Raw genomic sequence first — 25000 nt, 5'->3', positions numbered from 1 at the left:
AGGACTATATCTTTTTTACCTGTTCAGCGTTCACCACAGAAGTTAAGGGTGGGGAAACAGCCATTTGTCAGGAACTTGACTAATAAATACGTTTAAGGATCTATTAAAAAAAAATGAAGGAAAATGAGACCTAAGAAAGACAGGTAGATCTTAGTATGTTTTTTTCCAATTATCACCTCTATTCTTCAGAAATGTTGTAAAGGATAGGACTTCTCTGCACTGTTAATAACCCAAGACATTTCTGAATGATGCATGAGCTCTGACATTTGCCTGTCAAGGAGAGATGAACCTCCAATTTAAGCACAAGTAGTTTGATTTACTTATTGGCTGGTGGACCATATACTGTTGGAACAAGCAGTTGAAATTTGGGCAGGGTGGATCATGCCCTTTTAGACCTTCTTCTAAAGAAACATGCATAGTTTAACCAAGATTTTCTGATACCTGCTATGGTGAAAAGGAAAGGAGAGGAAAATGGTACCCTATTACTAAACACTTTTTAACATCTTTAGCAGAAAGAAGCCTTAGTAACTTCTGAAATATTCTACCCCTGTGTGCAGGAGCCTCTGTCATTCAGGTTGATAATGAATTTGACTGTTTCTTTACTATGGGCTAAATTCCAGACTGTGCTGTTACTCTGTAATGCACTCCATTGCTTGTCCTTGTTGTTATGCTCTTTTATGCCAGAAAAAGAATGCAGTTTGACAGCTATCACTACAAGTGCCTGTGGACATCATATAGAAGCCAAATGCTAGATTGTGATAAATACGTTATGATTGGACCTTGTTATCTAGATGATATGTACTGTAGTGAAACCTACACTTGTTTGCTCTCTTTTTGGAAGGAAGTACGCTTGCATTGATTTAGAGATACATTGGAAACAAAAAAAATTTAAATTTTAAAATAATTTAAAAATAATATTTTCAGTTTAATTTGTCTTGTTGCTGGAGTGAAAAACAATTTCTGAATGCTTAATGATATGATTTTTAGTGATTCATCCACAAAAAGGTAAGAAGAAATGCTCTGTTTGTGCTTACCAAAGTGATAAGAAAAAACACAATTCTTTGGCGACTGAAATGTAAGAGCTACAGATGTACATAGCAAAACATAAGAAGAATGCTGAAAAAGGGAATTCTGTTTAACCTGAAAAATACACAAAAGAATTTGCTTATTCACTTCTGTCAATTACTGCCTGCTAGCCATTCTTTCCCTTTGCCATGGAGTGTATGAAAAACAAGGGCAAAGATGTGTAGGGTATGTTGGTTCCCTCTCTGTTCATGGTTATGGCCCAGAGGAGGGAAGAATAAGGCCCTGATGTGTGCCATTTCTAAACATCTCCAGCTGGGGGGATCCATGGAAAAGTTGATAGCATTGAGGGAAAACCAGTTCTTTTTGGGTGGGGTTCTTGAGCAGTAAGGTTGGCCCTCCTGCAGGGAGGTTTCTCCACAGTGCAGTTACTGGGGTCGTGGAAAATCCAGTTAGCTGAATCTTCAGTGTGTCATGGTGTAGTGGTGTACCAGCCTCACCCTTAGGCACAGCAATTGTAGCATGTTCTGACCAATCCAGAGGTTAACTTGTGCTGTAGCTAGCATAGTGTTCTTTTCCAGACTGGTGAGATTTATTAGGAAAATAGTAGGCTTGGCTGTGAATCCTTGTGTAATAATGGTTGTCACTCACACAACTTCATTTATGTCATGTGATGAAAGAGACTGTGAGTTTGAAGGCTTTTAGGATCCTTTCCAACTCAGCATATTCTGTGATTTTGCGATCAGTGACATTTTTACTAACTCGAACCCATCCTTCCTCCGTAATCCCTGATTAGAGGCAGCAATATTGGGTAATTACTTTGACTGGCCTTAAAATAAGTAAGTAAACATACTCACAATTTTGCAACATTACTCATTTTCATCAAGGCTGTTTAAACACATCGTGAAAAGTAGGATGTGTTTTAGTGTAAGCGATGGTAAATTCTGAATGAGTTGTCAGTACTGTTAAGATATGTGAAATTCTCTAATAGGTATTCAAGAAGGTAGCTTCAATGCCAGGTAATATCTGTGTTCTGAAATGTTGTGAAAGGGTTTTTCATACTTCTGTTTGTACTTGAGACTGCTCAGTTTTGATTTGTAAATTGTGCATATCTTTTTTGCATTGGTTTTAATTTTGAATAACTGTAACACAACTGTTGCAGGATCCATATTTAGAATGATTTGTTGATTTTTGTGATTGGATTAAGATAAAGGCTACCAGTTGGTAGGTCTGCACACCATCTTTCCCACTTCCCTTCCTGAAAAAAATTAAAAAAAAAAAGAAAAATGCAAAAAAATAGAAAATAATAAAAATCTGGTTATCTCTTCAGGCTTTCTATGCTGTAGCCCTAGTCAGAGTGCTTGAGATATATTTTGTACTCGTATTTCCAAGTGGATGTTCTTAAATGGATGTATAGGAGTCTAAAGCACGATGAGATCTAAATTAAGGAAATAACAAGATGCTTTCAGCACCCCATTGAATCCAGTCTGCACTGAGAAGAGAGAATTTCCTTCTGATGACATATAAAAATGGGATTTCTTAGGAGAGTGTTTGGCCAGGGATCTTGTAATCGATGCTAATTTCTTCCACACCTGTTGTCTTTTAACGTCTCCTAGAGGAGCTTGCAATATTGGATTCTTCCACTCTTCTAACCTTGAGTAAGCAGACAGGGTCAGGTAATGAATACAAAGACTACTTTAAATCTAGTTATACAAAATCTCTCCTTGTGAACCTAAATATGTTGACATTATCAGCAGACACTTGTCCATTTTGTATTGCAGGAATGTGCAGGTTCAAAGAGGCAGAAGAGTGTGATAAGAAAACCTGGCATGAACAACCAGATTCCGCTGATGCATGAACACAAACATACCAGCTCACAGATACACAAATATTCTGAGGCTAAAATAAAATAGTTTCTTGGCAGTTCTTATTCACACTTAATTGGCTAATTGCCCAGCCTGACACTGGCAGTATTACAGAGGTAATATTTTTTTAAAGAGTGAGCAGTTCCTCAACAATGTCTCTGATGTCCTTCATACAGATACCCTTTTCTTTAACAGCAGGCGTAGAAGTTTTGCCATTTTTTTAGGATTGACATTTATTTCTATTCAATGCTAGGAAAATATGTACACTGAAATCTTCTTTATGTGCTTGGAGTAAGTAGAGAAGACAGTATATTTACGTTAAGCCAAATAATTTTATATGCCTATTCCTGTTTTTGTAGGATCCATTAGATGAGAAAAGAGGTCTGAGGACTTTGCAACATGAGCATCGTTATTGTGGAGATGTAAATAGAAAGTGCAAGGTGTTTCCCTTATTGTCATCAATGTTGGAAAGCAGTAGCATGACCAGCTGGTGATGGTTAAGGGATCAGCTTATAGAAATTTATTGTTCAGGGGGCTGAATAGCTCAGAGGATTAGTAATTGGATACAAATCCCATCACCTCCAGACTGTCTGTTCACATGCAGCTCATCATTATCCTGACCGCACCTGGTTATTGTCTCATAAGTTTTTATAACTTCTCTTTTAGAAAGTTTGGCTCCTTTGTATTCCGGTGAAAGTCACCATCAGAAATGACACTGAGGTTTGCTGTCACATTGAAAAAAAAATCACAATTGAAAGGGCATGGAAAATGAACTTTAAATAACAGCGACTAAAATTAAAATTGGTGGAAAATAGAGGGATATTAGAATTACAGACCAGTGAACTGTAAGTGCTGGGTAAATTGAAGTTATATTTTAGAGTACAAGTCTAAAACACAGTCATAATGCCAAGGCAAATCAGTGTTGCAAAGGAAAAGTATTTCCAAATATTTATATGTGTATGTAGGCTACCTGCTTGTAAGACAATAAGCAAATATATGTAGTCTGAATACGTATGCATCCTTTAACAAATTCCCTTATAACAGGGCAATAAATACTTAGCTACTTGTTGTTTTGGAGCATTTTCTTTATGAATTAGTGACTGATAAAAAAGAAGCTTGAAACTTTAAAAATTATTAAGTGTGCTATGTCACAAAGCATGCAATAGACATACCACTGCCAACATACTTCTGGTTAAAAAACAAATGAAAAAGGAATAAAACTTTCAGCTATTGTTATTTAATTACTGTCACCATTTAGGAGATTGTTCTGTTGAAACCTTTAATTGTTCCACCGAGGCAGTTTGTCCATTTCATAATATCTACCCTGCACTAGTAAAGCTGCATTTTTGATGTTTTATTTTTAAGGGTAAGAAATGAGTCCTACAAATTATGCACTTGACAAATATGTGATCTAGTCAAAGGAAAGGAATTCCTTTTTCTTCTAAAAGCAATTTTCTCTTCTGTTGTTGGATTCTCTGAAGGATGTGATCTGTCTGTTACTGTATTTCACAAGAAGTTCTCTTGAACTTGTGCAGAGGACAAGCGCTTTCAGAAACTGTAGTGGGAGAGAAATTTGCATTGTTGATATTTGGGACTGATCATATGTTTTAGGCCCTCATTATGCAAGGTTCTGTGTGTTCTTATGGTCTCTTTAATACTTCAGGACTGTCTGGGGGGTGTTCAGCTTTTAGCAGAATAGAAATCTTTGTTACATCATTATTTTCTTCTATCATTCAACTGCAGTTTAGGTGAAACTTTAAGAGCACTCATAAAGAAGGGCATATGTAAATTCTCTGAAATGCAGCAGACATAACCTGTAGCCAGCAGCACATTTTCAGGTATCCATTTCTTGTAGGGGTCTGATGTGAAGCACAGTGTCTCTGCAGCACTGTCCCTTGTCAAGAGGAGCTCAATTGCACTGTAACATATTAGAGATTTTCAACTCTGACTAGGTCAGTGGTCTCAAAAATAATATTTCAAAAACTCCTTGATTAATTTTAAAACATTTCAAAAAAAGAAATAAAACCTCAGTTTCTTTTTTGAGGATCCTAAGAGCTGCTAACTGCTAGAAATCATATTGTCTGTACAAAAAAAGATAGTTGATTTTTATTTTTAGGTGGAATTTTAAAGTGAAACTAAATGAAGTTTAATGGCTTATAACATTGCATGAATTTGTCAAAACTGATCAGCTGGATTGCTACACAATGAATACTGAAAATGTTCTGGTTTTTAGGCTTATAATAGCCTACAGCCATTCAAAAGTCAAAATGTTATTTGATGATTTCAGAATGTTAATGAAATTATTATTAATAGCACATATATTAATCTTAATGATATATGTAAATATGGGCAAATGTAAAGCTTTTTTGACACCAAAATAATTATTCTGCTGCTGAAAGTAAACCTGGGGTTAAATTTCAGTGATCAAGCATAAAATATTTTGCTCTAAATACGTCAATTAAAGAATTTCTGATGAAGTTTAAAATTGTATACAGGCTCAGGAGATTCGGAATGTTTGTTAGTATAAAAAAAAATTGAAAAGCAAAGGATGATTCTATTTGCTTTTAAATTAGGAGAAAATAGTAACGAACTGTTCAGATTAAGAAAAAAAGATGTAAAAAGCTTTGCTTTATTGTTATCTGGATTTCAGAAAATATCATATCTAACAGATGTTTAAGTGTGGGGTTTTTTTTAGGTGAGAGGGAAGTAACATGTATCATTCTCCGCTGTGAATTAATTTGCTTAATAATTTGATTTGACTGACTTAACTTTTGTTTCTGTGCTTTTTGCTCTTAAGTTAAAATGATCTTTTTGCAATATACATGTAATTATTTTTTCCCCCTATTTGGTGGTGTTAATCAAGTAGTAATATGGTTTTCATGCTTGCTTTCTTTTTTTTTTTTAGGAAGGCAACAGGGTTATATTCAAGGAATGTAGAGATTTTTTTGTCTGTAGTTATATGCAATAAACAGCATGATATGTTTTTTTCTTGTAATATCTATCTTTGAAAAGCTAAATGTTGGTAGCAGGATATGATATCTCTATATTGCAATGTGAAAATAAAGGGAGTGAACTTGGTTATAAAAGAGAATTTCATAGCATTTTACCTGTTGAGGGCCCTGTAGAGCCAGAAGTGCCTAAGTGACAGGCAGTAGCAGCCATGGTGTCACTGTGCATTATCACCTCATGCTAGCTGGAAGCACTCCCTGAAGCCGATCTAGGTTGTATAGTCCTAGATGAGGTCTTCATGGGTGCTGACCATAAAAAGTTCATCAAAGTAATGAGGCGAGGCGAGAGCTTGGCGCTCATGGGCAGAGCTCAGCACCAAGGAGTGTGAACCGGCTCCAGCTGTGACAATAAAACAGCAGGTGGCTGCTGTCATTAGGGGTGGCAGATGAGGCAGGGGACTAACATTCAGCCCACAAAACTCTCATTTGTTAGCCATTGCCACTGTACCATGCAAAATAGCTTCCATCTCAGTCAATTTTACTTTGCAAAATATTACGCAGTCGCCATAAGAAAATTAGAGCCTTGGGTTTACAGGTTCCTTGGATCTTATAATCAGAAAGCTCTGTGCTCTCAGGTTATGTGGAAAATTGGACTTTTTTCTCCCTTGAACAGTTTGAGGGTCTTTACAGTAATTTTATAATAGGTTGTTTCCACCCCAGCATGTGTTTATCAGTTAATATTTTGGACTATTTTGTTTGTTACTCCTTTATAAAATCCATTCCATCCATCCATTCAGCTATGTGTTGTACATAACATTGCCTGCTACTCAGTATTATAAAAGTTGCACAGTGATCAGACTATTTCTGTCTCTGTGTCTATCCAGGTACAGATATTGCATGTAATAAATAATGGGGTTTTTTGAGAGGAGTTCTGCTAATCTGAGAAATTGTAGAGAAATGGAACAGCCTTTTAATTTGTTGGTTTGTTTTGTTTTTTTTTTTTTGTTTGCTTATTTCTGTTAATATAGAATGTGAAAGCATTTTGTATATATTTAATCTTTGCAGAATATTTTCAAACTACCTAAAAGTTGAGGCCTTTCTCAGCTGCAAACTGTCCTGGTGCAGCTCATCCCTGCAGCAAGGCCCGTGGATGTCAGGGGTTAAACAGTGGGGAATGTGTTGACTCCAATGTGGAGCCATTTTACTTGCATCTTGTTACAAAGCTAAGCAGAGAATTGCATGTCGGTGCTTGCATGCTCTGTTCCACAGCTGTAAGTGACCTCCAGGAAATATGGAGAATTCAGGTGGTCATTTGGACATGTCAGTTGTGAGTATGTTAAATTCTAGTGCTCTAACAGGAACTCATTCATGGAAATCAAAATGTGATGCAATACTGAATAAAATAGAGTACCACAGTGTGCATTGGCACCCGTGTCACCTGTGCCACCCGGTTCCCCTCCTACTGAAATGGACCTGTAGAATCCCATAATTTTGTGCTGGCACATGAGATGAGGCTTTGTGGGACTGTGATTGCAATGACATCATGGATTAAGAAGGAAAACCTCTTTAATTGAAACTTAATTTCTGGAAGATACTAAAAAAATAATATTTTTTTTTAGACATGGTTTATGTTTCTTTATAGGACCAGGCTGTCACTTTGTATATAAGACTGAAGTTCTGTAATTTTTCCTGTTAGCAATATACATTTCTTTTATTGCATCTTTTTGGGTAGTTTGTAAATTCTTCTTCTCTTTTAGATAACATACCATAAGCTTTTATTTGAAACCACAGTGATTTCTCCTTCACCTTTTTGTTCATAGGTACACTCAGCATGTGTATGTAGGTTTTTCCAGGCCCTTGAGATCAAAGATGTTTTTTCCTCAATTCCATTGGGCACCTATGTAGTTCCTATATCTCTCATGTTTGATTTGTGGCCAGAAATGGTCAGAGTTAATCTCAGATGCTGGCTGGAATTGGAGTAATCTTTGCCAGAGAACATCTTCTGCTGTGTCACAGATATCATCTTTATGACTGTACTGATTTGTCTGATCTATATTGCAGAATGGTTGGTTTTTCCAGACTGATGGCAGTCTTCATACCAAGAGCATGCAACATCCATACCAGACTGCAGAAATGTGTGCTGATTCTGTGTGTGTGTGTGTGTGTGTGTGTGTGTGTGTGTGTGTAAAACATCCATCTAAATTAAGTCAGAATTTTTTTTGGTGTCTTTATTGTTTTAATAACACTTATATCTCAGGCGAGTATTCTTAATCCTTTCAGTCCTGGCCTTGGATTTCTGAAATTACTCCTGCTGGCCATCACAAGAAAACCTGAGAAACACCAGACTGTGCTTGGCAGCTTCAGTGATTCCCCTGTTAAGTATGTGACTGAAGTGATGAGAGGTGTTAGCAGTTTTTTTATAGGATAAGTGGAGTAACACCACTGTTACACCTGGAATTCTTACTTGGATAGACTTCTGTTCTGCTCTTCATATCATCTGCATCCTCTACAATCAGTGCCATAATTTGAGAGAGTTTTGTAGGTCTGTACTGCGTAACAGTCTGTCTGGTCTGCATATCATGATATGCTCTGAGAGATGCTGTTACTTTCTTCAGTCACCCTCCTTCTTCAGTGGTAGGAGGAAGTTGTTGAAACACTCCACTTTCGGGAAGAGCTGGGTATGACTGTAATGGGAATATCTGGAGAGACTGAGAAGCCAGTCGAAAATGAAAGCTCTGAGCTTTTACTTATGCTCAGGTTATAACAAAGATGTTATCCAACAAAGAAAAATCAAACATTAATCAGACATGCTTGTGAAGTGTTAGGTTGGCCTGATGCCACAGTCTTAGGTGATTCTTAGTCCTTGAGGCAGCAATGGCCAGGCCCAAGAGCCCTTGCACAAGGAAAGATGAAACCAGCTTTAAACATATCTATGGGGATACAAATATGAGAAGCATTTTTTGTGGACTGAAACTGGTCTGGTCCACATGATAGCCTTTTGCTTTCTTTGGCTGGAGCCAGTCAGTTCTGATTTGACCAGCCTGTTGTTAAAGGTTCATGCATGTGGATGGTATTACTGATGGCTACAGACTAGGTCTTGCTGTCATGGATTTACTATTTTTATGCAGCTACTTTGGCAAAAAGATATTCTGAAGTATTTTGCTTTCTACCTGCAGTCAAACAGTCTTGTGGAATGCCTGGATGTAAGGCAAAAGGATGTGTTTTACAGCTGAGCTGATGTCTTGGGAATAAACAAATCAACCAGCACTTGCTTTTCTATGTCAGGCAAAGACCTAGGGCAACATTCTCACTACTCTCACAGATCAAGCAGACTGCAGAGTCTTTGCTCCAGCCACCATCTATCACCAGCAACATTTCAAATTGTGGGGAAATTGTCAATAAAAATTGTGTGTGTCTTCTGATTGTGTATGACTTCTGAGCAGTTCAGTCATCAGATAGTGACCAATTTATTCATCACATTCCTTTCTTGGTACCTCTCAACTTTGCAAAAGACCACAGGCACTGTAGCAGCAGAATTGACTGAGTTATGTATGTGGCACTGCTACTGCAGGCCTTATGTGTTTTCTAGTCAACAAATCAACTATCTTTAGATTTGTTTTGATTTTCTTTAAAGACAGGCAATAGTAGATTCTTTTGATGAGGAGAATTTCATTCTCAAGATAGCTCTTCTTCTAGAAGCTCTGCATAAACCTGGTAATTCAATCTGCAGTGCGATTTCTGAGCCGTCAGGAAGAAGCTATATCAAAAGTGACTTTTCATTTAGGAATAGCAAGATATTAAATATATTTGTTTGGCTCTATCAATTCTACTTTTAAGTAGAAAGTCATTGGAACATCCTTATTTTGAGGTAGTCTGTTTCTTGCACTTTCAAAAGGCACTGACTTTGCTCATTGGAATCACTAGGAAGTTCTTTGCAAACTGTTTTGGAAAGTCCAGTATTTAAAAACTCCTCTCAGGGCAACCTAGAGATGTGGTTCACCTAGCGCACCCAAAATATTGAATCTACTTTGGACACTTTCTGCCTTCAAATATTAGCCTGTTTATCCTGCTGTTGCTTTCCAGATGCTAAAAGATGATATGTGGAACTGATGCCTACTACATCAAATTCTTTATCTGAAGTCCTAAGCATGCTAGGAAATGGACTCAGTCATGAGCAGGAAGACAAGCTAGTACCTGAAGAGAGTGGAAAGAATGGATAAGGGAGGAATCAGATTTATGAGAATGTTGGATATACAAATAACGAAAAAAGAAAATATATAAGCTGTGTCTTGGTTGCAAGGTTGCTAAAGCACTGTTCGGGGTCACAATGCTTAAAGATGTAAACGTTCATTTATGTTTAAAATATTTCTGCAGCCCCATGTAGCATGGCAAGTGTATTTTCTGGTGATGTCCTGGTTTTGGACGTTTGTATTAATCTCTTAAATGCAAGGCACTCCCAACACCAAACCTAGGGTTGCATTTCAGACTTTAGGAAAAAGGGTTCTGCATTGTGGTAGACTTGAGAGGCTGATAGCAATGTAGCAATGCTAGAGAAAGCACATTGTGCTTCTGTCTATTTCTTTCTTTTTTTTTTTTTAGTACTTTGTGCAGCTGTTAGATTACCAAACACCTGTTAGAGGTGACAGTTACAGATGCTCAATAACCAATGAAAATTAATAGAACATGTGATTCTTTTAGCTTAGAAGTGATTTGGTAAGATGTGTTTAGAAATCTAATTACATACTGCTGCTGTCTACCATTATCACTTACCATTCATTAACTTCTCTGAATATTGAAACAAACATTTCTTGTAGTGGTGCTAATTTTCTCATATATTTGTAAGGTGATTTTCTGACAGAGGGAACACCTGACTTTTTTGCCACTGTTTAGCTGTTTTAAGTTTGCTCCTCAAGGAAATAAAAGCAGAGTGTCATTTGTTTACTTACAGTTAACACTTGCTATTGTGTCTTCAAATACAAAAGTTCACAGTTCCACTCTTAAGCTTCTACCCACTTTTATGTTAATAATAATTATCACTGGCTAGACATGACTTAGTCCTGCAGCTGTCATTGAAGGGTACTTTTTGTATTTAAAATAAAACACCATTGCACAATACCTTCAAACGAAAAAAGTTCAGAATGGATCCTGAGCTAACTTGCAGGAAACCTTTTTGATTTCAGTTACAAAATAAGTAACTTAGTAATTTAAGGTGAGGCACACAGGTAACTGTGCTTCCTCATGGGGGAGGAAATGATAAAAATACTGCCAGTGAATTTTTTTGTTTTGTTTTGTTTTTTTTTTTTTTGCCTTACAGTCCTTGCAATAACAGACTAAATTTCTGTCCTGGATGGTTTATGTTATAACATACATCTCTTATAAGTGGGGATGGTGAGAAAATTCAACAACTTCTGGTGGCAAGACAAGCTGAAGTGGAACAGTAGAGGATGTTTCCTGTTTTATTTAGTTTGCTCTTTCTTTGTACCCAAGTCTCTTCTGCCAGAATATGTAAGAGGAGATAATTGTGCCAGTTGCTACTACTTTATGGCCATGGGGCTAATAATTCTTTGCCATCTTGAGAACAGCAGATTGGTGGCAGAGAGCAACAAGAATATGTTGAGGGATGTCTCTCTCTTCTGGTTGATAGATGCAGGAATATGCAGGAACAACACAGTCGATTGATTGATTGATAGCGCGCAACTCATCCATAATGATCTGTCTGATATAGCAGTAAATTATTCTTGAGATTGATGCAGGTCATTGAACAGCACATTGACAATCCTGTTGTCTGTCATCCTGTTCAAAGCAAGGCAGGAACAGTAGCTGCTGCAATACTCAAGTCTACCTTGGCTGCTAGCTGTGTGAGGGTGTTATGATCATAAAAGTTGTCTTTATTTTTTGGGCAGCTTGGTTTCATTGATAGCTTGTTACAAGTAACAGTAAAAAAGAGGTGAGGTATTTTTAGAAGAAAAGGTTGTAGTTTGCTGATTTCATAGTAACATAAAAAACAATTGAAAATAATTGAGTTTTAAATTTCAGTGGCAAAACTTCTCCATGGAAAAGAAGCTAATAAATAATTAAGAAACATACCCAATTTTAGCATGGAAAATTGTAAGACCCCCCCCAAAACCCAAACACCCTAAAAACCATGCAAAATTGAAGCAGAAATTCAAAATTTATGTTCAAAATTAGTTCTCAGAAATTCAAAAATTATGTTGGTCTTTAGGTTCCATGAACTACCATGATATCTTTCCACGGTAATCTAAATTCTTGTCTTGTTAGTGATGAAGATGTCTTCATTTACCTTCTTTGGTTTGAATTTTCCATTCTGCCAAGTTACACGCACCTGAAGATGTGGATGGATGGATATGTTTTGTTTCCCAGTTTAATTACCAGTGTTGGTGAGGGTGGAGCATAGAGCAGCTGTATCCTTCTTTGACACATAGGGTCAGCAGGGAGTAGAAGGCAGTGTGTCACAGCACTCTCAGCATCGCAGACTGCGTGATGACTTGTTAACCTTTTAGAATGTTATTGATTTTTTTTTTAAGCTTACAAAGAATAAGCATCTCCTCTGTTTGGAAGTAAAGACCAGCTTTATTTGGCTGCAAAATGAGTCTGGAGAAAACCCCATCTTTCCTATGCAGGGTTCTAGGGCTTGACGTCCTGTCATAGAGGCCATGAAGTTTTTCAGACATGTGGATGTTTTCTACATTAGACTTTGCCCTGCCAGATATTTACTTGAACCTGACATCTTGTCACAAAGGGCATGAAGCCTTTCAGACTACTGGATATCTTCCACACCAGACTCAGCCCTGCCAGATACTTTCTTTTAAATTGAGTCCCTTGCGCGCAGTCATGCAAGAGAGTTATCAGAGCCCCAGTCTGGACCCTTCACAATCAGCAGACATCCTAAAATGATGGACTTGAAGAAATTCTCAGGAATTTAGACTTTTGATGCATGGAAAGAAAAGCTTACATGTTCATAGAAAACCATTTCTTTCTAGACAGATCTGCGTTTGCCTGTGTGCTCTTGGTCCTGAAGTTAACCTGCTGAATAAATCCTGGTGGAGACATGAGATTTGGATAGCAACTTTTTATATAATTTGGAGAATTTTAAAACTTGAACATTTTTAGTTAATTTGCACTGTTGAAATACTATTTGACTAAGTGCTTATTTGAATATGAGCAGTTCTACTCTTATGATAGAACACGCACAACTCAAGTGCATGCAAAAATCTGTAATTGTATATACAAGTTTTATTGAACGTTCTGAAATACATGGATGTCCTGGTATTTCTGAGAAAATGCACTATTTATTTCTCCTGCTGGTTGCGACCCCTGTTGGGATGGCTCCATGTAAACCACACATTCAGCTACAACACTTAGGGTTTCCAGTGTTTTTGAGACACAGTAAGAACAAGTATGCTTCATTAATGTGGAAAGAACCACAGATTCCACAGCTGTTATTTACTTGCCTGAAATTGTCCTGGTCCCCCTTCTTAGCATCATCTGTGAAGCTTGCCTTGATTTTCTGGTTTCTTGCCTCATGTGAAGATATAACCACAGAAATTCAAGCACAGATCACATAAAACAAAACCTGATGTGAACAGGATAATATATTATTTCATTGTATTCTGTGATGATATATAGAAGTTTGAGATCCTATTTCTTATTATTCCTTGATGCTTTCAGATCTCCCAGCTGATTCACCCAAAATGGTAAAACATTCTATGCTTTCTATGTAGCTGAAACTTATGCTCAAACAAAGCACTAAATTCTTGGATTTGTTTATGGGTTTGATTTTAGTTTTTTTAAAGGCTCTCAAGCAGCTTTTGAAAACCTCCTATGTACTTGGGTTATGCACTAGCTTACCTGTATTCTCAGAGTTAAATTTGTGTATAAAGAGATCTTGGAAGTTTAAAGGAGATGTAAAGGATATTGAGAATATGAATAAGGGCTAGATATTCATTGTTATTCTCCTGGACTTTTCTGCTGTCATTGAACATTGTTGTCTGTAAGATAAATTCTCCAAGAGCAATTGCAGAGAGCCATGTATCCACTGAGAAGTGATTTAAAATTGCTCTTCAGCTGCTCGATACCTTGTTTGTCGAGTCCCACAAAAATAAATTCCCGTGCTGGCCCTCCTCAACAGTTATGTGCAGTTAGAAGATGACTGGTCTGTCACCATGGCTTTGAGTGACTTTCTGGTAGAGGTAACATGTAGTTCCTTCCTAGGCCAAGGCACTTGGTAAACATGCAGGAAATAACAGGCTTCATGGCTTTATGGCCCAGAATGCTTGTTTTGGTTTGTGTGTGTGTGTTTGGTTCTGGGTGGGTTTTTTTTTAGGCTTTTCACTAACCCAGTGATGTACTTATTCAAAGAGAAAGAACTATTATGGATTCAAAATGTAATAAAACTTAGAATCTTTTGCCCTCTCGAAGCAAGATACTTCACAGAGAACAGTTCTCTCCCCACAGAGAAAATAGAAAACAGACAATACATGACAGATTATTCCTATTCCTTGCATACTGTGAAGATAAACATTGTACATGTTGAAAAATTTGTATTACGCTAGAATAAAAAGTGGAAGTAAAGATTGTCCAATATGTTTCTTTATTCCCAGAATTAGAAGTCCCTTTGTTTCTTTTGTACTTCAAAATGTGCTTTTATCTGAAGACAAGTCTATAGAGGCTCCTAAATCAGTTACAGACATTCTGAGAGAGTCCAAATACTGTTTGAAGATTGCCATGGAATATAAATGGTCACGTTTCTACAAACCACAACTCTTCTAAAAGGAAACCAGAATATTCTGTGAACTTATTTTGGGAAAGGTGCTTATGTATGTGTGATGTAAAGTAATTTTTATTTATAATTTGTGTGCAAAAAGTTGTCTATAGGGAATGAAGATGCTAGTCTACAATTCTGTGTAATTTTTCAACTTGTCTTTAATTTATCCTGTAGTTTCAACATAGAGCGTATGACTGAGGATATTGCTGGTTTTGAAGCCAGGGTAGTTGAAAATCACTGAAAAAAGTTAACCCAACATAATGCTACTGCCAGCAAAATGAATCCTGCCTACTCAAATTGTTTCACTTTAAGAGGAAGCTTCTAGTAGTCTTCCTACCAAATGAAGGGAGCTCCCAGTGACCATGACATGGATGTGTAGGCTAGACATTTCTGCCTGTTGAGACCTGACCCGCAAGAGAGCAGCTGGACTGTGACTTCTTGTCTTCATGTGGGCTGGGGAGGAATTTTTCCAGATTAGAGTTTGTAAAACTGGTTCCAGGCCTCTAGTATGGCCTGGTTTGCACATATTTGAAACAGTAGAGTTGGTTTGATGACAGGCTTTTTCTACTCCCTTTTGATGCGCTTCTGAAACTAGTTAGCTTTTAGCATTTGAGTGTTTATACGTCCACTGGAATTAAAAACTAGAAATGAGAAATTTGGTGAGGCCTGAATTGGTGCTTTTCAAATGCCTTTTGATTTGAAGATATATCAGTGCAATATATCTTGAAAGCATTCACTCAATGAGTACTTATAGGTGCCAGTCAGACTTCTCTTAAGATTAATTTAAAAGGCCAAGGCTAAGTCTTGTCTATTCTAGCAGTAGCTTGGGAATAACTGATTTACCATTATTTTTTGACTACTAAACCATTAATTGCTTCGAAACCTAGAGTTACTGAATGTATGGAAAACATTTTTGTGTTTCTTTTGTAAAGCCAGCAAACACTGCTACCACCTCTCTGAAAATCACCTGCAGGATTTAGTAAAAAGCTTTGCCTCTTGTTTTAATAATGCTTGTCTCTGTTGGTATTTTTTTTCTAATCTTGTTCTCAATTTCTCATGAAAATAGCAACTCTGCTTTTATTTTTATTTATTTTATTTATTTTATTTTATTTATGCTTATTCGCTAAGGTGGAGAGCTGACCCTGAGCTATGCAGAGTGCTCCAGACTTGCACTGAGGCATTCTGTGCTCCTCTTTTGGGCCTTACATTAAAAGCTTAAAATGTTAGCAGGTGCTGAAACCCGAACTGAGTCAGGGTTCATTTTATCTGTGCTGTGTAACAGCAGCAAAATGGTTGCTAGAACATAGATACAACAGAGAGGAGACAGAATGAGAGATTAATTACTTCATGTTATTACCAAGGTCTTTGATTTTGCAGAAAGGTATGTCTATCTGTACCCCCTGCAGTTGTGTGGTATGAAATGGTGAGTCTTTGTTTGGAAGCTTTAACTAAGCGGGCTCAGAAACCAAAAAGTGTTTCCCTGCAAATATTGTGTAGCTGGTTGGGATCTTTATTTTCCATGCAAATAGCAAAATATCCCTTTACAACCCTGATTGCACATTGCCCTTTCACAGTAATTTCAATGAGTTTATTTTTCTTTTAGAGAAGGGTGAAAATGGAAGTTTGTAACAGGAAATACAGGTATTACTAAATGGAAATATGTTTGGTACTTTCCGCAGCTTTGTGGAAATACTATTTCTGTTGAAAAGCAAAGGCAGTACATTTAGTATGCCTTATGCTTTTATTAGAATACATTTTTTTTATTTTGTTACAATTATTTTTCTAATGTACAGTAATTTTGATGACACTTGCATAATAATGATGGTAATGGTGTAATAGATTATTCACAGTTGTAATGGTTATGATGCCATAGTAATAAGTTGGGTAGGAAAAAGTATTTAGGATACTTTTTTAATGTATTTTTGTAAAAAATCAGGAAATTTATATCATTTAAATAAGACAGTATTATATTCTTACACCTTAAGGGATGCACAAGAGAGATTCTCTGTAATAATGTGCAAGTGCCCAAAGAAGATCAGACACAGAAAAGCTAAATTAACATAATTGTAAAGGAAAAGCACTGCGTCTTTGCTTTTGTGGCTCTTATACCCCATAGTGCTGGTGTTTTACAGTCCTTCCATTGTCCATTACTGCAAACACGTCCAGATGAATTCAGCGTTTAATGTTAAAAATCTTATAACACGCCAGTTTGATTTGTAGCCCTTCATATCATGGAATGCTAATTAAAATCATATTTTTGCATATGTCATGCCTTTCATGTACATATGCAAATAGAGTATATTGCCTTTCAGCTATTAGTAATTAACTTTATGAAGGACAGCTGTAATACATAATTAACAAAAATGTTTGCAAGCCCTTTTCACACTGAAAGTTGCAGCAGTAAAATTTTTGCTTATTGAGAGAACCATTTTAGTTTAAAGCTTCAGTCTGATATCTAAATTGTTTGAAGCAGCCACATGACATAATTAAATTGATGTTATGGTCTTATCAGCAGAAGAATAGTACTTGATAGGCTTCTATCTGTTTCATTATGTATGTCACCAAAACTAAAGTAAATTATCTGTGTTTGGTTTGGTAGAAACATGATGCCAGGTAGTATGTATTCTGTTGCTGCTGTTGGTGCTTTGAAGAATGTCTTGCTACTTTGAACAATATTCCTGCTCATAGTGTATTCATGAACATGTGCTTCACGTTTTTCATCCTTTTTTTTTTTCACGAAGCTATAAAATAACTAAGGCTATTAATTTTTTTCTGTGTGTATCTCTTTAAATAATTAATACAATTAAGTTTGACCAGGCATAAGCAGTGATTCAAGCACCTTATCTTGCTGTTTTTTCATGTTTCTCATGAAAAACAATGGAACTACCTGTATGAAGTAAGGTTGCAGGATGGGCCCATAAGGCTTAAATAAATTCAAAGGTGTAACTAAAACTGTATTACTTCATAACATCAGACAATGTTCTTTAGGTAAAATAAAGTATCAGTATAATGTGTGAAATGTTCTAGTTTGCAAAGATAAGCAGAAACAGGTTTTCCATTCTTTGACCAATGACGTATGCTTAGGATTTAAAAAGCCAGGGGACTGCAAAATGAAGGAAGTCTGTTGTTACAGAATGGATTCCCCAATCTAATTCACATCCTAGCAGAGGAGGGATTTTTTTAAGGTCTGCCTTTAATGAAATGTGTTCAAGTGCATGCTCAAAAAAAGAAAAAAAAAGTTTAATAAAATGATCTTTCTCATTTGCTTTTTGTTTGACAGGGTGGCATTTGTGATGAAGAAGCATTTGAATACTCATTTGCTGGGCAAACACGGAGTTGGCACCCCCAAAGAAAGGTAAACTGCTTTAAAATTCTTTTTCATTGTATCTTATACAGTATGTGGAGATCTTTTCTAGAATATTTAGCCTGCCCACAATTAAGCCATCTGGATTTTTTACTTCAACTCCAAGAGAGATGCAACATCTTTAAGTGCCCTGATGTTGTGGTACTTATGACATGTCTGCAGAAAGAAATGCCATGTAAAAGGTGTAGGATTTGCACCTTTTTGGGCTTTTTTTTTATTTTTTTATTGACGGGTGGTATTACTTTCCTAAAACTTACATAGTTGTAACTGTGCCTCTCAGTACAAAATCAAATGTTTGTGTTTTTTTTCTTTTTTTTTTTTCCTTTTTTGTTCTGTTCTTGCTGGCCTTGATGCTCACAGGTTTATAAAATTGCTTTCTAAGAAGTCAAAGCCACAGAGGAATCAAAAAGAAAGTTTCCTCAAGTGTTCTTGGTCAGGAAAGGAAGATTTTGCATTTTCAGTATTTTTAAGATAAATTAGTTTATTATTATATCTGTACACAGCCACTTATTCTCCAGCTTTGTTTGCAAGCAGGTTATTTTTTTATGTGGTTTAAAATATAACTGCGTTTTAAAACTCAATGGCACTGTGTTTGCAGATAAACAGATTTTGCTTCAGATTTATTTGGCACATTGTGGCTTAGCTATTGCAGTTTCATTGAATCTTTGGGCCAACTAGAAAATTGATGTGTTTTGGATAGCCAAAAGATCACATATTCTCTTTCAGCCTGGGTAGATGGAGGTGTTCGTTGCTGGATACTTGATACTGTTTCAAGTATTACTGCCTTGTAACTCATTCTTCTGGGGTAGGCTTTCATAAATAGAGTATTTTCTGGTATTGATATGAAAAAGGAGGAAAATAAATGATAGGAGCTGTAGGAGAGCATAGCAAAGCTCTTTCTGAGCCATGTTCATTTCTTGTTAAAGACAATGGAAATTGTGGTCAATTATATCCATTCCTCACAAGTTTGTCATGCTTAAATCATGGAGGAACCTAAGAGTAGGGTTTTAAATTAACACTCTATATATGTCTTAGTTTGATTAAGCACTGATTTAGGTAGTGCTTTTATTTTTAAGGAGATTTCCTCTACAAAGGGCTTAACCAGAATTTTCCTAACATGTGATTAGTCAAGAGTTTTGAGATATTCTATTTAATCTAAAGTACACAGTGATGCACTGAAAAACAATTACAAATTCATCAAAGCAGATATCATAATAAAGTTTATGTTGGTTATCTCTTGTCATAGCACAACAATTACAAAAAGTGGTTTGCTATGGTGGCTTATTTTATAACTGGAAGCATTCAATGCCAATATATTCTTTTACAAGGGGTTACTTACTGTACACTTATCATAAATACAACATAGATTTAACTTGCATCACCCTAGTGAATATGTGCTCAATAAAGGATACATGCAATAGATTTCCAAACATAGTATCTTAGCCTGAGAGGCATATTTTAGTGATGATCATCTTGAAATTAATTCCTAAACAAGCAGGATAGTATAAACTAAATCAGCTGTTGCTGGCTTTGCTTTGAGTGTTTTGTTCTGAAGGGCGCTCAGCTGTGGTCATTTTCCGCATTTCTTACTGTATTCCTTCAAGGCTTTCTGGGTGGCTGGCCAGCATGACACAAGGAGGAGGAGGAAGAGGAGGAGGAGGAGGGTGGCATGTCTACAGGCTCTGGCTGCCCAAGGAGCAGAGGAGCCCTGCTGAGGGCTGCAGCCTGAGCCTGCCTGATGGCATGGCTGGGGAGGCTTTGCCTCCAGCGTAGGCAGGTGGAATTGGAATTACTTCATGCCCTGTTTTTTTGCCATTTCTTCATCCATCTTTTGAGTATTTCTTTTCCACAATACCTTTTCAGGTGGCACTTCAGCTTAATGTAGAGCAGCATCAAACAGTAGTGGCCGAGCTACAACAACGATATAAATTTCTAGTAGCAGTCCCTCACTGGGGATGGGGGATGTTTAAGCCACGTGAACTACTGCAGTAAATACCAAACTACCATTGCTTTCCTTTCCACCTTTCCTCTCCTATTATGAGAAAGTTTGTTGCCTTTTAACTGCTTTAGGAACTGAAGAAATCCTTCTTCTGCATGTTAAACCATCACTTTGGGTATAAGCATATTAAAAATTAAGTTACGTAGTTTTCTTACCTATGTAAAACATTAATGCCTTGATTATAATATTGCAAGCTTGCTATTTTTTAATTTCTCTAGGACAATATAATTGGTTTATTCTTTATGTTTTGAATTTGATTCTGCCCTCTGATACATTGCATATTATAGCAAATACTAATAGAAGCTAGCTAAATAGGCTGTGACAATTAAATTAATAATGCATTTTATTTGCAAGTGTTTAGTCTTCATGGTTTGACTGATATATGCAAAGATGGTAATTTATTAAAAGTAAATTCATGTAATTGTACTACAGAATTTGATGGACCAAAAAAAGTTGTCAGCATGACTATCATCAAAAACAGAAAATTGAAAAGAAGTTCAAAAGGGTGCTTGAAAAAAAGGGTTTTAACCCATACACCCCGACAAATTGAGGCCCTTTAAACAAACTTCTTAAAATGGAATTACTGGTGGTAAGCATAGAGATGGTTCTGAAAGGGAGAGAAAAATACATTTACAATTTAGTAAGGAGTACTTAACTTGTGCACCTTGCTCTCTCTAGCTTTCCTTCACTATTCTGGTTTTTTTGTGCACAAAAGGCAGGAGTTATGGAGGCTGTGAAGGTGTTTACATAGGCAGGTACAGAAAACTAGTATAATTAATAATGAAATTACTACTAAAACATCTTTATTTAGGTTATTTCCTTTTTTAAAAAGACAATTAATTTAAGGGGAAAACACTGTGCAGTTAAAAATTACATCAGTTTGTAAAAAATAAACTTGTAGTAAAATGTCTGCACATTTCAGACACAAAAACCCCCTACTGCCTAGTCCATTATGATCATTACTATTTAATAGCTAACTCAAAAGTGGAATGTTTTAACAGAAAGAATTCCTCTGAGGTATTTTTTCCTATTATTGGAACTGTGATACTGATTTATTGTCAACTTGAATGTGACTCAAAACTGGCATGTTATCTGCTAAGTCCAAGGCCAGTACATATTTGGTACTTCACTGTCAGTAATCTTCATGGGACCTATAACTATATCTTATTGGCAGGATAAATCTTTGGCTACACCTTTATGTGTCTAGTAGACATTGTGGTTGAGGACAAGGTGAGTGCATTGGTAATGTTAATGGTGCCAAGTTCTAATTTCTGTGGCATCATTACTTTACTTGTAAATTGTGTCAGAACAGAGAACAAAGAGACATTACACTATTAAGATATACACATGCACACACATAAAAATATAAGCAAGAAAATAAAAATAAATTCACTAAGTCATTTATCAGTGAGAATAAATTCTGCCACTGTTAAGTACAACTGAATTTAGAATTTTTTTTTTCTGAAAAATACACATAAATACTCTTTAAAGATTTTTTAGACACCATTAGTAATGTAAAATATACATTTTATAGTTTATACTTTCTTAACTAGAGTTCTATCTGATATATCTGTTTAAAAATTATTTTACATAAGAAAAAGCCATAGAAAAACCTTTATACTTTAATTACCATTTACTTTAAATGATGAGTTGCCTCTGAAATAACTTTACATATGAGTAATCCCGTTGAATAAAATAGAATCATTCTTATATGAATGAATAAAATTACTGGTAGCACAAACAGTCACTGAATTGGAGTATCTATTATAAAACAGTTCCTCTAAAGGTCACTAAAGTATATATTTGATTTTGGAAGGTTCTGATATTTTCATGTGCCTTAGGAATGGGATCATTGTTAAAATGCTAGTAACATATGAAGATCATATGATTTTGAAATTATCTTGATTGACTGAAAAAACTGTGCAGTGATTTCAACTTGAGAGCAAGAGCTGTAGATAAATACTGTGTAATAGCAACCTACTACTGTGTAATAGCAACCTAAATATGTTTGAGATGCTTTGTCAAATAATGTTGGAATGTAACATCTAAAATTTTTGTATTTTTTACGCTTTGAAGTAAAAAGAGGAAATTCCTAGGTGCCAGTTGTTCCATGTTCTTGCATAAACCCATCTGAATTTTTGAATATTAAATTCTACTAGTATGTAAATATCCTGAAATAGACAAGGCTGTAGGTATGTCAGTGGAAGGGATTGTTGAGGTTTGAAAGAAAAGTAGACAAGAAAAATGAACTCAGGGTTGATGTTCTGTATAATATTGAGAAAACTATCTTGTAATCAGCTGTGTCCTGATATTTCCATTTTGAATATAAAACTAGAAGTGTATCAAGTGCATCAGTAGAACCCTCTTTTATTTAACTTAACTGTTAATTCTTATTTTGAGGCATTTTTCTTTCTTTGAGTAGAGAAATTTGTGATAGTAACTATTTGACACGCCTGTTTTGGGCAATGCTACCCCTGCTAAGTAAAAAGATCCAATTTGATGTTACAGCAAATTTTGGATAAACAAGAGGCAAAAGTCGCAGAGTGACATGCCATACATCCATATGAAAGGAAGTTGTTTCAGTCATACATCTTACCTTTCTGCTTCCACTGCATAAGTCAACTGTGCAGGCCAAGAGGGTAAAGTTTAGTATGTAATAATTTTGTAATAACCTGCTTGTGTTCTGAAGGAATGAGTTCTGTGGCTGTCTCACGGAAGGGTTTCCAGTTAGAGGCACTGGCAGTACACATGAATCCACTGGACAAGAGGCTATGTGTAATAGATGGTATACACAGTCTTGCCTTCTGGCTTTGTCATCACCTTTTACTGCTTCTTGCAAATGGGTTCAAGTTTTCAACTGAAATCCAACACTACTAGGTTAACTGGATACTTAATTATTTCCTGCATTTTGCTTTAAAAAGGTCTTGGACAGTTACGTAATCATACTTTGGAAAAGTTTGTAGCTTTGTAGCTTTTTCTTGAAATATTTACTCTTTGGAAGTTTGTGATGAGAGGATGTGTTTCTGTGAAGGATTCAACTTTAGCAGTGTTTGGGAGCTGAAGTTTTGCCTGAGATGCATGCTCAGCTTTCCATGTTTTGGAGGCTTATCTGACTTTTGCAAGCAGTATTTCTCTTTGGTGCTCAGCTCTTGTCTGGTGCTATACTATGTCAGAGTATGGAACAGGTTCCATAGGTACAGGCTCCATAATCATTTGCTGCCTGAGTGTTTCCCTCTGTCTGTGGCTGACCAAGGAACATAAGGAAGCCACCTGTGATTTCTCAGGTAGTAGAAATGTAGAAGTAGAAATGGAAGTAGAAGATGTACTGAAAATTCACAGCTTTCCTCATGGCCTGTTGCCTGTACACACATCATATGCATTTGCTTTGTAAAGAAATGAAGACTAGGCAGACATTTATACATATGAAAACTGCTATCACAAAGACAAGTGATGAATTCAGCATCTTTTCAGAAAGAAAAATAAGTGAAGGGCTGTTAAAGATGTTATTTGTTCTTCTTATCAAATCCTGGCAATATTAGAGTTTAGTTCAGAAGGAAGTGCAATCTGAAGTAAGTTTTTTTAAATTGCTAGGTATGTGAGATGTTTTAGAAATTTCTGTAGTCAGCAACAGTGTTCCTGTTGTGAAAGCTAGCTGCTATGGTTAGAAAAGAGAGGGAGTACCTAATGGGATTCATGCTGCCCACAGTGAGCACCTTTGGCTAATTTTAAGCATCATAACAAGATAAAAATGATGATCTCACATTCATAAGCAATCAAATGCTGTCTAGAGCATAGGTTATTAGTTCAATTAGCAAGTGTATGCTAACATTCTTGGTGAATCTGTGGAAGATAGTGTGGGTAGCTGCTGAAAGTGCCAACTTTATTTCACAATGGTTTGTTTCCAAGGACAGTTCCTTGTTGCATGCCACCAGCCAAAAAGTTGTAAGCTGCAAGCTGATCCCTCCTCTGATGCAGTTGGCTAAAAGTAAGTTGTTCCAGCTGCATGTCCCAGCTTGCTGCTTCCACTGTGTAAGGCAAGTGTGTAGGCCAAGAGGGTAAGGATTAGGATGGCAATATATCTCCAGATCCCTTTTTATCTTTGTGGGACTGGTAGCAAGAGACATCTCAAGACAATTCTGCAGTGTATGTTACACTGCTTTGAGGGTTGTACGTTGTGACATTTATAGATGTGAAGCGTTCCTCGTCTGGGGTGATACCATGACTTTTAACCATGATCAGTCTATATAATACAACACAAATATTTATTGAGAATAATCTCTTGACCATGCTGCAATGAAATATTTTCCATGCATTCTGAAGAATCAAGAGGAATATTTTGTAAACTTTGGAAGTGAAAACAGAAGTTCTGTGGCAAATGCTGTATATGACTGATGGTAGAAGCTTACTTTCAACTTTTTGCATAATTCTTAATTCTTGCATCAAATTATGATGCCATCAGGACTACTGCAGCCAAAGCAGCTGCATAATTATTAAGTACAAATGTTTATTTATCCACTTTTGCTTAAGTTTCAGCACCTCAAGGTGGAAAGAAAATGCTGGACAAACATGTTCTGGAGTGAACAGTACCATGAATGCAATTCTAAAATCACCTCCTCAGTGCTATAACATTAAAAAAAAAAAAAAAAAAAAGTTGATTGACACTTAAATGTAGAAACATGGAGGTCTTGTTGTACTGTGAAGACAATCTACTGCAATATGAGCCTGCAAGGTGTGCTCTGTACTGATCTCTGGTGGGTAGAGTCATAGGACAGGCCAGCTTAAGAAGGGAGCTCCAAAAGTCATCTGGTCCAACCTTTATAGGGGAGGGGAACCTAGAGGAGATCATCTAGCACTCTGTTCAATCACATATTGAAAATCTGCAGTGATGAGAACTCTGCCATATCCCTGAGGAAGTTGCTCCAGTGAATGCTTGTTCTTGTGATAATTTTTTTCTTAAGATGAAACTTTTCCCAGTGTAACTTGTACTTTTTGCCCTTTGTCTTCTCTGTGTGCTTC

The 25000-nt window shown here is 36.4% G+C and overlaps 1 protein-coding gene across 2 annotated transcripts in view; it reads left to right on the top strand.

The window, feature by feature from the left end:
• The window catches only part of ZNF407 (zinc finger protein 407), a 333572-nt gene that overhangs the window by 112775 nt on the left and 195797 nt on the right, over positions 1 to 25000 (top strand). For both annotated transcript variants that reach the window (XM_012571868.5, XM_072924461.1), the window contains one exon: positions 17902 to 17976. In XM_012571868.5, the coding sequence (XP_012427322.5) occupies positions 17902 to 17976 (75 nt within the window). The remainder of the gene's footprint in view (positions 1 to 17901; positions 17977 to 25000) is intronic.

The sequence above is a fragment of the Taeniopygia guttata genome, chromosome 2 (genome assembly GCF_048771995.1).
Source record: "Taeniopygia guttata chromosome 2, bTaeGut7.mat, whole genome shotgun sequence".
In the NCBI taxonomy this organism is placed as follows: Eukaryota; Metazoa; Chordata; class Aves; order Passeriformes; family Estrildidae; genus Taeniopygia; species Taeniopygia guttata.
The sequence above is the reverse complement of the archived record's forward strand: the minus strand, read 5'-3'. Positions and strand labels throughout refer to the sequence as shown.